General features: G+C 39.5%; 1 protein-coding gene across 2 annotated transcripts in view; it reads left to right on the top strand.

The window, feature by feature from the left end:
- CADPS2 (calcium dependent secretion activator 2) overlaps nucleotides 1–16,671 on the top strand; it is a 357,625-nt gene that overhangs the window by 108,765 nt on the left and 232,189 nt on the right. For both annotated transcript variants that reach the window (XM_044422997.1, XM_044422995.1), the window contains exons 4-5: nucleotides 6,028–6,108; nucleotides 10,164–10,400. In XM_044422997.1, coding sequence (XP_044278932.1) covers nucleotides 6,028–6,108; nucleotides 10,164–10,400 — 318 coding nt within the window. The remainder of the gene's footprint in view (nucleotides 1–6,027; nucleotides 6,109–10,163; nucleotides 10,401–16,671) is intronic.

Genomic DNA, 16,671 nt, shown 5'->3' with positions numbered 1-16,671 from the left:
GTTAAAGCTGGCCAGCCAACCTGGCTTTGTATTACTAAAAATGAAAGATCGAACAAAAAAGAATAGTGCAGAAGTCAATGACCATAGATTAAGTGAAGTTAGAATAGTGGCTATTAGAGAAACACAGGAAGTCCCCTACATACAAACCTTCAAGTTGCAAACTTTCAAAGATGCTTTTGGGTTCTTTACTGTAATAAGTGAGAGTGGTGAGTCCAGCAAAGCGTAACACAGGTTGCGTCAGCCTAATGGTAACGCCATACAAGGAAGAACCTATCAGGCGAACAACTTGGGTGCACTTCCACACTGCCACGTACCTGGAAGTATAACTTCTGGAAGCCCTCCAATGACATCAACGGAAGTCTTCCAGTGTCTTTATAAACCTATTACAGTACAGTACTATATAGCTGATTGTGTTACTTGGGTACCTAAGCTAACTTTGTTGGATTTAGTGAACAAATTGGATTTACAAACATGCTTTTGCAACAGAACTCGTTCACACATAGAAGACTTCCTGTACAGCTTACTGATACAGAGTTGATTCCAAACTAAGTACCTCTCCTCACTTCCAAACCAAAAGGAGTTGTCTCCATCTTCAGTGTGGTTCTTGTTAACTTAGGCAAATGGTTGGGTCTGTCTGACACTTCTCAATCAGTTTTTATTTTTATCTGTTGCCATAAAATTGGACTGATAATGTTAATCCACCCCATCTATTTCTCTGAATGCTCAGCTGACTTTCCCATGGAACTTGAAATGGTCTGTTTCTGCTTGGTCACCTAACTTATCTCTGGGTGGGGTGGCCTTAGCATTTCAGTTAAGCATTCCAGTGCCTTCTAGTTATGATTGTGAATCCGAGGGAGTGACCTTTAAAAACTATATTATGTAAGAAGAGAGCTCAGTTCCAACAGAAGTTATATTATAAAGTTTATTAGAGAGTTCTTAGAATACTAGGCAGTATAGTCACATTCTACAATAGAGTTCTTAAGCAATAAATGTACTGAATCTCTTGTTGCTCTATTAATTTTATTATGGCTGGTTCAAATGTATTGCTAAATCATATTTTAGCATCCTGACAATGAACCTAGCCTCCTCCTAGCTCATGTGCTCAACTTCAGGGCAGCCGCAAGGAATTCAGTAGTTATTTTGATTAACTGCAGCTTTCCATGTGGTTTAGCCACATGCAGACTTTGGTTAATTTTAATTATGGTTAGTTGAAACAAACCAACTTGAAACAATATTTTATTAGGTCGGTTTATTTTTACTAGCCATAGCAGTTAAGTGCAGTTTACAGTTTTGACCACCTGCTAATTACTATGTAATCTAAAATGCTTCCAATTTCTTCATGGTTGCATCAGAAGGGAACCAAGTGAGGCTGGAAGGCAGGAGTGGAAAAGCTAGGCCTATTCTAAACTACAGCCCAGCATTGTATCACAATTCTGCCATTTTCTAATTGGCTCCCACTAGCTTCTGCCATTCTGTGGGTGCAGTCAAATGAAATATTCATATTGTGATATCATTGTACTAGCAAAACTATTATCATATTGATATTATAGAAATCTGCCCATGGCTTAGAGACACCACTGAGATTGAGATTCAAGGATAATATGAGAATGAAAGAATATTTTCATGTGTGAAACCAGATTCTCATGATAGAACCTGCTTTTCTACTTCTGTAAGGTCTAGTAATTATATCAGTACGGCAGAAGCTACATCAGGGCACCAAGCTTTGTATGCCTTGGGCACACTGGGAATTTTCAGAAAGTGTCATGGGCACAACCACAAAATGACTGCCAGGGAGCAAGGTCAGCCACAAAATGTATTGTAAACTTAGGTGGATTGCAAAGGTACAATATGAGTGTACATGAAGAACCATGAACAAACTATGCTATACATTTAATTGCTAGCCTAAGTGTTTCAGTATGTACCCCCATGTTTATATAATTACCAATACTTGTGCTGTTTATGCATCTAATGAATCAAGATCTTGTTTTCAGAAAATGTGTGCAGAAATAAATGTAAGAGGTTTTCTTTTAATGCTATAGGACTTCTACAGTCCTGGCACCGAGGGCTGGGATATTCACATCTTGGAACTGGAAGAATAGGCCACTTTTTGTTGACAAAACCTGCCACTATACCAGCTGTCTGTCTGAACATGTGTATGCATAATAAAACAAACAGGCATACCTAAAGTAGTCCCCTGTGAATTAATTACCTTCCAATTCAATTCTAAATGTAATTCCTCTTAAGTTAATTTTAACTCCCTTAGCAGCAGTGCCATGCATTTCTCCTTTTAACAGGTATCTCCACCATGCTGTATTGCTTCTTAATTCTGGTTGGCTGCAAGTATGCAAGAATGGACTTTCCATTTGGCTTTTCAGTTGTTACAAGCCTGGGGTAGATGGGCGAAATAGAGAAGCAGATGGGCACTGTATGGCCATGTAGTTTCAGCTATTGGGGCAGGGAGACCAGCGGAGTCTTCTGAGGACACCAATCACTATAAGTGTATCGTCAACCATGGGCACCATATTGGGGCTGCCAGAAATGCTAAATGTTCTTGTTAATATTTATTTCTGATGTTTTAAATGTGTAGGACAAGGTATACTGCAATACAAATTAAGCTAAAGGGCAGTAGTCACAGTCCAAGTGGTGCCATTGTGGGTGGGTGAATGGATGGGTGGATCCTCCCTTTCAGCAGATTTAATCTAGTATTTAGTAAGCACCTATTTCAGACAGAGCTCGTACATAAAAATCGAGCTACAGTCAAGAGTCTCGAGTTTGAGTTTATTGCAAAAATGATTATACGATACATGGAAGTCGATATCGCTTCCCTTGTTAGACTGCAATCACCAAACCTTCAGCTCTGTTTAGAATTGCAGTGTATAAATTGTGATTCTTCTTCCTAACCTATCACTTTTAAAAGTGACAAATGAAAATTTATGATGTAAGGTAATTAGGAATCATTTGCATTACTAAGGAAGCTCGTTGTTAGATGTGGCTGCTCTATTAACTTCAATAGAAACTTTCTCCCTTTTATTTTCACTCTAATATGTTCCCAGGGACAAGGATAGTGGAATTTCATGCCCACACTGGGCTGGATGGATATTTTAAACCCCTCCTCTCAAACTCCATGGTTCTGATCTGATTCAGCCGTGCACATGCTTACAGGAGAATCAGAAAAGCTAGCACAAGCATCCTCCATGATGCATTCTTTTCCAGATGTTTAGTTTTGCCATATCTCTGGCCATAGTGAGGTTACAGAAGTTGTAGGAAAGCAGAGTGAAATGGGAATAAAATCAAGAAGAAAAAATATAGAATTCAGAAATGCATTAAGTATCTAACAAAATTGCATTGAAAGGTTCCAAGTCTAGAATAGTGGATCAGTGATTTGATCTCTGGAAACATTAGATGCTGGACTTGTAAAATGAAGTGATGTGATATATATAATGGCTCCTTGATGCCTGAAGGACAGTGGCCATAAGGCTACTGTCATCTATCCAGGAATACAAGTGTCAGGATCTGGGCAGCTTTGGGTCTCCTCCTGCTGGCCAAATGCCAGAATAAGAGCAGTTGGCAGGGCCTTCATGAAGACCACCTGGGAACTCTGAGGGAAGGGCTATTTAAGAAGTGGCTCTTCTCTTCAGAAGCTGAAGCTTTCTGTGGTGTCTGGTTCCTGTCTGCTGTTGCTCCTGGACCTTGATTCTGCTCCTGCAGTATTCCTGTCCTTGTGCTATCTTCTTGGCTCCTGACCGCTGGCTTGTTTTGACTATGCTTTGCCATCTGGAGTATGCTTTGTTTACTCCTGACTTGACCTTGGTTTGCTATGCAGAATGATTTGGATTTGGCTGGTGACTGGGCTTTGGTTATGTTTTACTTATTTAAAATTTTTTGGTATCCCACCCTTTACAGTGCCTCAGGGTGGCAAGAACTTAAGTTAATAAGACAAAGCATCACGATAACATATAAATCAATGTTAAAAACAATACTAACATTTTAAAATTCTGGTAAAATAGGAAATGAAAAAAGCGTCAGCACCAGGCTCACCTCTCTGGGGAGAAGTGATACATTCCATAGCCAGGGCACCACCACAGAGAAGGCCCTTCTCAGGGAGCCACTCTTCTGATTTCCTTCAAAGAAGGAAAGGACCTCCGCTACAGACCTTAGAGGCTGAGCAGGTATATAAGGGAGGAGGTGCTCCTTCAAATGTCCAGGTCCTAAGCTGTTTAGGGCCTTATAAGTCATCACTAGCACCTTAAATTGGGCCCTGACTTCAACTGAAAGCCAGTGCAGATGGTACAGGACCGGCATTATGTGTGCATATCTGCTGGTCCATGGAGCAACTTGGCTGCTCTGTTCTGAACCAATTAAAGTATCTGGACTGTCTTCAATAGCAGTCCCACATAGAGCACCTTACAATAGTCCAATTGGGAGGTTACCAGCACATTGGTCACCATTGCTAGGCTCTGCTCATCCAAGTAAGGGGGTGGTGGATGGATCAGCCAAAGCTGAGGGAAAATGCTCCTCGCCACAGTAGTCACCTAGAACTCCAAGGATAACTCTGGGTTGAGGAGTACTTCCAGACTATGCACCCTGTCTCTTAGGGGAAGTGCAACATCGTCCAGAACAGGGCAAAGATCACTTACCTAGAGAGTTGAACTACCTACCAACAGGACCGCCATCTTGTCTGGATTAAGTCTCAATTTATTAGCCCTCATCCAGCCCATCACTCCAGCCAGACACCAGTTAAGGACAACCATATAGCTTACTGATTGTATTATCTGGGTCCTAGTGCCTCTCTCCGGGTTTCTGCTGCCCATGCCCTGGGTCTTACAACAGGGAACCAAGCTGAGAATATGTCTTGCCATAGCAATCTGGAACAATTTAATCAAGAGACTTACTTGGTTGTGTCCACTTCCTGCTTATGTTCCCCCATCGTTCCACCCATTCTTGATATTCTGAGTACTCTAGAAGTGAAAAGGTGCAGTCCACCCTTTTTTCTTGGAATATGGAGGTTCGTCCACTCCAGTACCCTCTAAAAATGGGTGGGGGGCTGTACCACATGGGTACTTGGATGGACTCTCAAAAGCATCAGTGAGCCAAAATGGCTCCTAATTGTAGCAGAGAGAGCAACTTCAGATGTGAAGTCTTTCGAGTTGCTGGCAGAAGGACAGGAGTGACAACCAATGGTGAGCCTAGTCATCTGTCAGGAACACTGTGGCTTATTCTCACAAGACCCACTCAACCAAGGCTTATTGCCAGTCTAGGTTGGCAGGGCATGCAAACCTGCCCGCTGTATTTCTATTTAGCAATATATTATGATTTAGAAAATATACAGTGACTATATATCATTAAGATGCCTAATTAAATTGTATTTTGGAATAATGCAGCTTTGCATAATAATACAGCTATAATTAATTATGTGCAGCTTATAAAATAGTCTAGTTGAATTAAAATCAAAAATCAGCATACTATTTTGTTTAAAAAATATTGTTTTTAGCCCTGAAGATAAGTTTGAAGGTTTGTAATGACTAGTGAAATTTCAGAAGCTGGGGAAGGGCAAGAAGGGTTGTGGGGGTTATATACTGTATGCATTTTCATTTTATGCATCACTTGCAGGAGAATAATGCTATACAAATTATCTTTAGTTTGTGAAATTCAGATTGTAGAATTCAAAATTTTTAGTGAAGAATTGTGCTTAATCTTATTAATGATTTTTAGAGTTACTTTTATTACAGAATATACAGTATACTGTCTGCAGAAGTTGTTCCCATGTGGCATTTCATACAGCATTTCATTTTATGTCACTCTTTGATATTTAACTCTGTCATTGACTACAAAATGAGTTTACATGATTGAGTTTCCTTTTTTTGTTGATACAATAAGGAGCAGAATCTTAGCTAACTAGAGACCGAATTCTAGTTTGTTAATGCAAATGTTGTATGCATTATTTATTTATTTAGAAAATTTCTATAAGTATTTTACTTCTGGGTCTGGTATTTCTTTCCCTCTCTCACCCTTTCATTCTTTATTTAGCTGGACAATGCAGATGAGCAAGCAGCCCAGATTCGACGTGAACTTGATGGGCGCCTCCAAATGGCTGATCAAATGGCAAAAGTAAGTTTGCATTTCTGTTTCTAGCTTGGGGGAGTAGAATATTTCTCAGTATCTTTAACATAGTACTCCTATGTATGCTTCCTTGGGAATAAGTTCCACTGGATTTTGTGGGAGTAACTCTTTAAGCAGAATTTCCTGGATATGTATTTAAATGGATTTTCTGACGTTCATTCTTTGCTTGTCTCTGTCTGCCCATCCTCTGTTTTCTTCCCCACTCTCTGTGGGTCAAGGACCTGTCTAATTTTGCTTGTGATACTCTGTAAAGTGGCAGATGACACTGTATAAATAATATACTAGCACTGATGTGGCATTCTTATGCGGCCATAGACACAATTGGTAATTTGAGAACCCGTCCTGGGCACAAACTCAAACGGCTGCCATGAGAGGTGTTGAAAAAGCGCGAGTAATCTGACCAAAAGACGCAATATACGGCAGAATTGATCTGAGGCTCAAAACAATAAACAATTCATTTGAACTCACAGTTTTCAGCACCAATAATAATTTATTCACGGCAAGCCCAGCTGCCAATAAGAAAATTAATTTTTTGGAAAATGTGAGGGGCAGGGCACCATGGTGGGCACCCATAAAGGTGTCTGGGGGCACATTGTTGTCTTGTACTCCACATTACCTACCCCTGCTCTGTAGCATATTTATTAAGACTGAAATATAATAATATTTATTATTTTGGAAATAAAGTTGTAAGTGAGGGATAGGAAAATTGTGCCCCCACCCCCAGATATTACTGGACCACAATTTCCATCATACCTGACTTTTATTCATAGTTGGTTGTGGCCGATGGCTGAAATGACAAACAACATTTGGATGGCCACATGTTCATATCCTTTTTGGAAATAATAGTTGCTTATTTACACTACACATTAATACCTTGCAGAAGACCTAGCTGCTTCCACTGTTTACCTCATTGAAAAGAAAGGCAGTTGTACTCAATTTTATATACCATCCCATTCCCATAGGCTCCAGGTGGTTTATAAGAAATAAAAATAAATAAACTTTATAAAATTATTTTATAATTCAATAAAATATATTAAAGCTAATTCAAAACCCTTTACACTGCAATCTTATGCATGTCTGTTCAGAAGTAAGTTCCATTTTGTTCAGTGGTGCTTACTCACAGGTGAACAGATGCAGAATTGCAAACATCTAAACCACCAGTAGACTGGTTCAGGTATAAAGGCTAAACTGAGATTTGGCCATTGGGTCAGACCATGGGATTTGTGAGCGATCCCCATCCCTTATCTATCAGTTCCCTCCTGCACCTCCTGATTTGGGCAAACCAAAAATTCCCATTATGGAATCAATGGCATGCCATTTGTCCTTTGCCCTGTAAATCAGAATTGGAAACATGATCTCCCATTCTGTTTTCTAGGGCAGGCAGAAGCCATAAATTGCGAATTACAACAGCATGGCAAGGTATGGTTTGCTCAGATCCCAGGCATGCAAGAATGCAAGATGGGGGAGTAGGAGTGGCAAAGAGTGTGGAAGTCAGAGATGGCCACTAGACCTAAACCAGCACTGTGTTTAGACAAGAGAAGAGAAAGATATGACTCAGGGGTGTGCTCTTACAGAACCACAGGCATGTAAGAAAACATTTTTCTTGTATTCTTTTTAAATTCATTCTCTGCAGTGCCTTCCATCTTGAAAGGTTCTATGTCAGTTTCCAGACTCTGGAATGGAAATGTCAACTGTGCTGTTTAAAAGATGGAGAGTGTTTAAAGCCTTTTAAAGCTAATATTTGGAATCACAAATTTCATGGTTGAAGGAACAGGTGCATTATGTCAGTCTTGAGAACATAAAGGTCCCTGAGATTAAAGTAATTGCAATGAACAGGGTTTTTCAAAAGTATTTATTTTTGGCATTCAGATTCTTTCATTTTTTAATCCACCTGTCATTGAAAATTATGAAAATGTACAGAAGAACATATACCATTTCTTGAGAAATCTGACCCAAGCCTATTACTTCATGGGCAGTTTTTGTATAATAAATCAGGAGCTGATGTTACATGCACAGGCCTCTGTGAGCCCAAGAGAAACCTCCCTGTCTTTCATGTATCCAGCCAGAAGGACTCTTGCAGAGTTTCCTGGCTTCTTGTTAAATAAAAAGCAGGAATTGTTGCTTAAAACAAACTCTAGATTGTTACACAAGCCGGCAAAACCATCTAGGGTTGTTTGTTGACTTGCTGAGTGGTTGAGTAGAATACTTGCTGCTGCTGTTTAATTCTCGGTTCATATGTAAAGTGGGTGAGTAAAATTAAACTTAGCAGCAGACTGTGTAAAAGTGTGGAAGGAGGAAAGAGCAGCATTCATGAACAAGTCTGAGGCTTTGCTAAGGTTCTTAGAGGAACATGCATAAAGCACCTAGTATAAGCTTGCATGGACAATTGTATTTATTTATTTATTTGGGTATTTTTACCCTGTCCAATACCCTGCAGGTCTCTAGATGTCTTATAAGTCAAATATAATAAATACATATATACCCAAATAATACAAAATAATCCATGAACTGAGCATAAAACATAGTTAAAATATCAAACATTAAAAGTACAGAAGAATAAAAAGGTCTTGACCTGATGCCGAAAAGTATATAATGTCAGCACCAGGTGGACCTCTCTGGGGAGTGCATTCCATAGCCAGGAACCACTGCAGAGAAGACCCTCCTCCAAGTATGTACTCTCCTAACCTCCTTCAAGGAGGGTTCCTGGAGCAGGGCCTCTGCTGCAGATCTTAAGGGGCGGGTGGGCATGTCACCAACTGAGCCAGTGATGTGCTTCTGTGGGGATTAAAAGTAGAGTGTGATAGAGACATCCTTTGTAGCTTATTGTCGGTTAGTCAAAGACAGATTGCTTTCGAGCAGAATGTTTCATTTGTGAAAATTATGCAGTATCTTTACTTCTCTTAAATACAGAAAGATACACATTTCTGGGGAGCTCTTGAGAAATGCTCGATGTACTAAATTTGTGCCTCTTGTGGATTAGTGAAGAAGGTTAAAGTTCTGTTAAGTGTGATGCTTTAACTACAAATCTTTTAAGGGTTTTTAAAACATAAATAAAACATTAATTAAATTACAGGCAGTGATATTAAAGTTGGCACGTTTCTATAAGGTATGTATATGATGAAATGCATCCCCTATTAGGTGTACCAATTTCTCCTGATCCTTTAAACCAAATCTTAAGAAGATGCACTCCCTTTAGGAGAGCCTTCCCACTCTCCCAGCAGGTGTTTTGGAGTATAGTTCTCAACGTTACTGGCTTATAGAAGTTAAAATCAAAACATCTGATGAAGGCTGATTTATGAGATGGGTGAGCTGTCAGGAATATGATTAGTTATGTAAACAAACGATCCCTGAACTACTTATCTTAGAAGGTGGTTAAGGAATGTGTGTAGGTGTGCTGTGCAGGAGTATGCATGGATTAATATACAAATCAATTGAATACAGAGAGCATAGCCATCGTTTTTGTATGCCTTTCGATTGATTCCAACAGAAATATTGTTCTTACAATATCTCTTCATGGAATTGCAGGGAAAAACAGGTGAGGAGAGGAAGTGTTAAAAGGAACGGAAAACACTCCACCTGTGTAACATCCCAAGCTGCTACTATTAACATAATGGCCTTCCTAGTGTTGTTAGCATCCCCACAGTGATAAAATGCTTTTTGAAAGAGTTGATTATTTTAAAAAATAATAATGGAATTATGGAAAGGAGCAATATACACACTTAAAATGCAATAAAATAAAATCACATAAGAAATAACAAAATACTTAAATTGGCCACTGTGAGATTGACAGAAAAGTATTAGAAGGGCACACTTAATGCATGCAGTTCTAGAAGAAGAAAGAAAAGGCACATGCATAAAGACCTAAAGACCTAGCAAAGAAAAAGACCCTTACCCAGAGTTGGGAAAGACACTAGATTCAGCTCAAATTACCAATGTTTAGGGTAAGTTTTTATAGTTATTTAAGAGTGAATGCCAAATAAACAGGGTTGTGTTTAGTGATTCAACAATAACTAATACTCTGAATTTTCAAAAACATTTTCAAGGAGAGAAAATTTCCAAAGTTTATATCAAAAGAAATGGAGCACATGTATATAGAAGAATTGCGGTCTTCGGTGAATTTGCTAATGGCAAATTTGGAGAGTCTTCCGGTCTCTAAAGGTGGCCCAGAATTTAAACTACAGAAGTTAAAACGATCACAGAATTCTGCTTTCTTGGACATAGGAGATGAAAATGAGGTTCAGCTGTCAAAATCTGATGTGGTGCTGTCATTCACTTTAGAGGTAAGCATACATATCTTGTAATATTTCTTGACAGTTTAAATTACTCATGGATATTCCATTTCTTTGGGATTACTCAATGTTATGCTTACTTTCAGAATTTCTAAAGCAGCGCTATTTGTGCAGTCAAGATTTGAGAATTATTTGCTGGCAGAACTCTATGGTGCTTTTTTAAAATCTTTCTCAGGCAGTTTCAGGGGTCCCATGGCTCTGAATGTTAGTCTCTGCAGCTGTTGATGGCAAAAATTCTCACGTAAACCTAGATTATGCAGCTCAACATTTGTGTAGATGTCACATTACCTTTGTAAAGAGACTGTCACTATTTGTAATAATCCAAGAGAATAAAGATGATTGTTTGATCAGATGCTGTTTTCTTACATTGTTCCATCTTACTTGTTTTTCTCCTTGTCTGTTCCTTGACATAGTTTAGGAAGGGCTGAATCAACTGCTATGTCACTTCAGTTTGCAAGTAGAAGATCATTTGTATGTGTGTCTGTATATATAATATTGGGGCCAGGAATAGGGGGATCATCCTGATTTTCAACTGCCATTTAGTGGGATACCATGGCTGGTCAAAGTTTGTGCATTTTTGGAAGTGTGTCAGCAGAGAGTTCAGACTGCAGCTGAGAAAGGTGATGTTTGAAGTGGTGCATTCCAAGAAGGTTTGTGCTTTGTACCATTTCTTCACATTTCAATCAGTTTTCAGTTCACTGATAAAGCCTACATACAGGTTTATGTATAAGATTGTGTGTTGTTTGGTTAAATCTATTTCCTCTTCTCAATTATTTGACAAGCCACAGTCAGATTTTAAATCTTTTAATTCTGTATTTTGATTTCTTTTCTTTCTGATATTGTTCATCACTTCTGAGAATTTTGTTACATACAAAAGAAGTATACAGATCATGTAAATGACAAAAGAAAAAAAATCTACAGATATTGCAATTGATAGTTTTATTAGTAGAATTAAAGATAAACTAATTTTAAAAATGCTCTGTCAACTTTTCCTAATTGGAAGACAGTTTGCACAACTCATCATTTTCTTTCCTTCCTCTTCCCTTGAGGGTCCCTGCCATCCCTCCTTAAAAAAACCCCAAACCAACCCTCACTTTAGAGACTGTGACTGTGTGTCATTCAGGACTACAGTGTCGCCTGAACTCAGGTAGAAGGATCTTGCTCCAACTAGAGTAGCTTTAAGATGTGAAAACATAAATTCTAGCATCTCTGTCTTGCTGGGTCAGGGGTTGTTTTGTAAACATACCTTGTAGGCCATAAGCTTTTTAAAAGAATGCAAACTTTTTCTCCCCTGCCCCCCTTTCTGTGTTACTCTTCAAAGGGTAAGATGCTTTGCAGTTCATAAATCCAATCTATAAATCTAATTGCAAATGAAGGTAAGTGTGTCAGAAGCTGTGAGGCTGCATGTGTTCAAAATTGCTATTCAATCAAGGATTAAAGTTCAGGATGAGATTGCAGTAACGTTTCATAAGGTGAAAGCCATGTATTTCCAGGCATTCCCACCACAGATGGTGGTACCATGACAAGGGGTACAGGTTGTTATGAAGGGACTTATTTACAACTGTCCAAATCAAAATGGTTGAAAGCAGTGAGAGGGGGTGCTTTTATGGCTCTGGCTCCTCACTGGTTGGAGTTCAGAAAGGCAACACAGGATCAAATTGCAAACTTTCAGTAAGCCGTAGAGATATAATATGATAGTCCTGGGAGTATCATTCAGGTCTTTTTGTTAACAAGGAGGAATCGTTTTAGAGACAAATGCTCATTAATTAAAAAGGGAAACAGGGATAGCATTATGTGAGGAGAGAGAAATAGATTCCTTCTGATAGATTTCTACTCATGCTAGCAACAAATTACATGACCACAGCCTTATTACACCAATATTCCCCAAGCTATTGCTATCTGACCCAGACTTTCTTTCCTTTTTTGACATTAAAGGCATGCTTCAGTTTGCAGTCCAAGAGATAAGTGTGTTTTCCTGAGCTGTTCGCAGAGTTTTGTGCTTCAAGATAACCATGTTGTTACTTTCTCCTGGTGTCCTTCTCATTTTCATTTGCCCATCTCATCAGTGCTCAAGCAGTGAACCAGTGCCTGGGATCACCCCATGCTCTCAGGTGTGGTGCTTTTTGTGTTGGAGAAGTCCAGGACATTCTAAGTCCTACCTGTGGGTTCTGCTGTTCCCCATGTTCTGGAAATGTGGGATGGGAAAAGAATGCATGCTGTTTCAGGCATCCTCGCACACCCAGGAGCAGAGTAGTTGAGGGATGACACATAGCTTAATACCTGAAGGAGCACTGCCCGCCCTCTTTTGTGCACACCTTATCATGCCTCAACTTGTCCTCCTGGAATCACATTACTAAGCAAATGATAACACAAGAAAGTTGCAAATGCAAAAGCATCTCAACACTACCCACAGTTTACATAGCTGATGATTAGGATCCATTTAAACACAGTTGTGAGGGGTGGCTTTTTGCTGCCCCTTAGTCATTTTGAGGCTGTGTGTGTTTGTTTGACCATCAATTTTGTACTGGAAATGAAACGACATACTGACCTAGATGGCTCATCATGGTAAGCCGCAGTGGGTTGTGAGTGGTGTTTTTGCTAGTGTCGTTTACAGCAATTCAGTGTGATTTGTTCTGGCATGTGAATGCAGTGGTTTGTCTTGCAGTGACGGCTTGGCACACACCGTGAAGCTGCCTGGCAGGAGTTGCAAAAAGCCTGGTCATTCCATACAGTCTTGCTAGTGCTGCCAGAAACCTCCATCCCTGCTTGCTTTCCACTAATACTTGCGAACAAGTTTCTCATATAATTTTTCTGTAGTTTGCAAGTGTGCACATGCAACAGAAAAAGTATTTTTTAAAAAACCAAGGGTATCTGCATATTTCTGAAACACCCCCCCCCAAAAAAAAAGTGTAGAAAAACATTCCAGAAGGCAGTTGCAATCAGAGTGGGCAGGAAGCCAGAAAAAATTCCCTCCATGGGGATACAAAAATAAGAGTGGTGCAAAAGATGAGTGGGATATATGCTGGGAGCAGGTTGGAGGACTTAGGGCGGAACAAGTCACAACAAGCCACAGAGAGCTTCATCATCGGTCAAGAGTAACCTTGATTAGCAAGCGAACAACCAACCCACCATGGCTTACTGTGACATGGAAATCGATTCATTGTGATTGGAGACAGCTTGAATAACCATAGCAAATGATGGTACCCCCCTGCAATAGAATGTGAACCCTGCTTAGGATGCATCCTGTCCTTGCTAGGCATGAGGCCCAGGGAAAGTCTAGTGAAACACAGTGCTTATTGTCTCCTCTGGGTTACAGCAGGCATGGCAGGAGTCAAGTGTGAATCTTGGCTAATACACTGCAAGAAGTGAAGGCATGAGGGGCTGTTGTCCCAGCAAAGGATTGCAGTCAACTGAGTGCTTAACTCTGGAAGAGCCAAGTTTCTCAGTGGCTCTGTTGCAATTTCTAAAGAGTCAGTATCAGTTGGCTCAGACTTTTGCTCCTGCATGGCTGAGGGACAGGAGAAGCTGCATGGGAGAAACTGCGTCCTCAGGCCAAGGTTAAGCCAAAAGCCAGTGAGTCGTCGTGGTTAGAGTGTAGGCCTGGGACTTGGAAGAGCAGGTTCTCATTCTGTATTTGGTCATGAAGCTCACTGCGGTCCTTTGGGCTAGTTACTAAACTCTCATTTAAACCTGCTTTAAAGGACGATTGTGAAGAAAAATACTGAGAAGGAGGATTGTATAAGCTGGCTTGAATTTCTTGTAGAAAAAAGGCAGGATGCAAATATTATAAATAAATGATTGAAAGGGGTGCCAGGGTTCCCCCTGATATAGAGGGTGGCCCATCAAAAAATCAAGTCCTCCTCAGGCTTATGTAGAGAATCAGATGCAGGAGGTATGATTCTTCAAAACTCGGCAATAGCCACCTTCTTCCCATTATTTTTTAATGAGCTGCCTTCAGTGCCTCCTGCTTGGTAGAAAAGTGACATTTAAATTGAATGGATAAAATAAATATGATTGGGTTTCTATTTATGTTGACATCAGATTGTTGTTCTCTTGTATTTCCCTCGTGATTGCTTTGTCTGTTCAGTTACAAGTTGTAGAAAGAATCTCCTTGACCTTTTCATTTGAACTAAATACCCGTTGAGTATTTTTTTAAATGAAATATTTTATGCAATAGTACTCAAGAGAACTGCAGATTAATACATAAAGAACAGTCTGAATGATTAAAAAGAGAATTGTCCTCCACGTTTCTACATTGCCGTTTCATGCCCACTACATGCAATTCTGCCTGTAGCTTATGGCAAAGGAACAATGATTGAGTCGTACAAGGAGATGCCATTCTCCAACACCCTTGGACAAATAATCTTTTTAGAACTGGGAAGAAAGAGTTCATCCTGGGGGGCTTTTCACATATACTGAAACTGATAGATGCTTCATCTGTGGTAAATGAGCTATAACGTTATCAGTTTTCCCAAAAACAGCGGAGGAGGAAGAGAAATAACAGCTCCCTTGAGAAAAACAGCTCCCTTCTCTGCCCGCTTCGCAGTGTCTTTGGTGACAGGTTGTAACAATGGTGCACCTGTTTCCATTGAGGACATCTACACATGGTGTGCACATGTATCTGTTGCAACGGAAAAGCAACAGTGTCCAAACAAGATACTGTCAAAGGTTTGGCAAAGTGCCTTGTTTGCGGGAAATCCCATTCTGTGCCAACAATTTGCTTGGTGTTTGCACAGCAGCGATTTCCATACCTTCAAAGATAAGAAACTCTTCAATTAAGTGGGTTGATGCTTCAGTACCCAGTTCATTGTTTCCACTGGAGACAGTGGTATAACAGCATGTGCTGTTATATGCAGCTGGGAGCTCTGTGCAACTGGGAACCTACATGGGGGGCCCATTTCAAACTGAAGGCTATTTGCCAATGTGGATGAGATCCATGGTTCTTCTTCACCATGCCATTGCAATATCTTCTTGGATGGATGGATGGATGGATGGATGGACAGGAGCCCAGCAGTGCACCTTTTCCTACACACACATGATGCTGTTTTAGGGTTTGGCAACACACAGCAGCTCTGTACAGCCATAGCAATAGCAAGAGTGATTCTTAAGCCCACCTCTGTAGAATCATCAGGGTATATTCAGATATCATAGTCTGTAAATCTTGTCTGTAATGCTTGAGGTATTGACCTGATGAGTTTTAATATTGTTATGCTGATAGAGTGGGCTTTGTAGTGAACAATTGCAACTTGAAAGTATCTTATTGAGTCATAGATATAATTTTAATGTAATATAATATGCCTCAGCTTTCCCTAGTTTGTGTTGAATTATGGTGCACGTTATTCTTATCCATCACATCCAAACATTGCTGTAGTTGCATATGTAGAATTGTAGATTGACATTCAGCCTCTTAATTGCTGAATTGTATCCAAATATGCACTTCCAGTTATATTTAAGACATTGCTATGGGATAATTTAGTGAAATATAAATTAAATACAAGAAGATATTTATTTTCATCCATTAATATTTCTAACATTTGTTAATGGCCATGCCACATCTTACAACTTTATCTAATGTGTGTTTTTTCATTTTGTATTTAAGGACTACAGTGAGAATGCTGGTGTCAATTACTAAATCAAGTTTTAAAAAGGGGGTTAGGGTTCCAAATGTAGAATTTATTTGATTCTGTCCACTGATGAGTAACATTTTCACACAATTAATAAATAGTTTTTTTAAAAAAAAGATGAAGTGGTTATCTAGAAAAAATACTATACAAGCGATGGTTAATTCTTTTAAACTGGTTCAGATCCTGAAGCTCAGTTGTATTGCATGGTTTTTGCACCTACCTTATGCTGCAGACTTTATATCTTAATGCAGAAATGGTTGATTCCTATAATTTATATGTTTTGTTAAAAACATTTTGCATAAATGACACTTAGAGTAAAATTATGTTTGTTTGCTTCTTTGCTTTATGGTATATCAATAATTTGGGGGCTTCTTCATGCAAACTAGAAATTGGATGCTGAAAAGATGATAATCACTATCAAACCTAAAGATACTGGTTAGTACAGGCAAATGGGGACCCTAGTTTGGTACAGTTCACAGTGCATGCAGCCAAAACTGCCCAGTGTACATTTTTATTTTATTCCCAATACATTGTTCAGTATAGAGGAAGATCTGTCCATGAAAGCCGCTTTGCAGAAGCAGGGCATATTCAATAGGCTGGTGTGACTGATGGTTACCAATCACCATAAGTGGCTGACA

Source organism: Varanus komodoensis, unplaced genomic scaffold, assembly GCF_004798865.1.
Source record: "Varanus komodoensis strain SLA01 unplaced genomic scaffold, ASM479886v1 scaffold13_1, whole genome shotgun sequence".
Lineage (NCBI taxonomy): Eukaryota > Metazoa > Chordata > Lepidosauria > Squamata > Varanidae > Varanus > Varanus komodoensis.
Note: the sequence above shows the minus strand (reverse complement) of the source record. Positions and strands in the feature narration are given on the sequence as shown.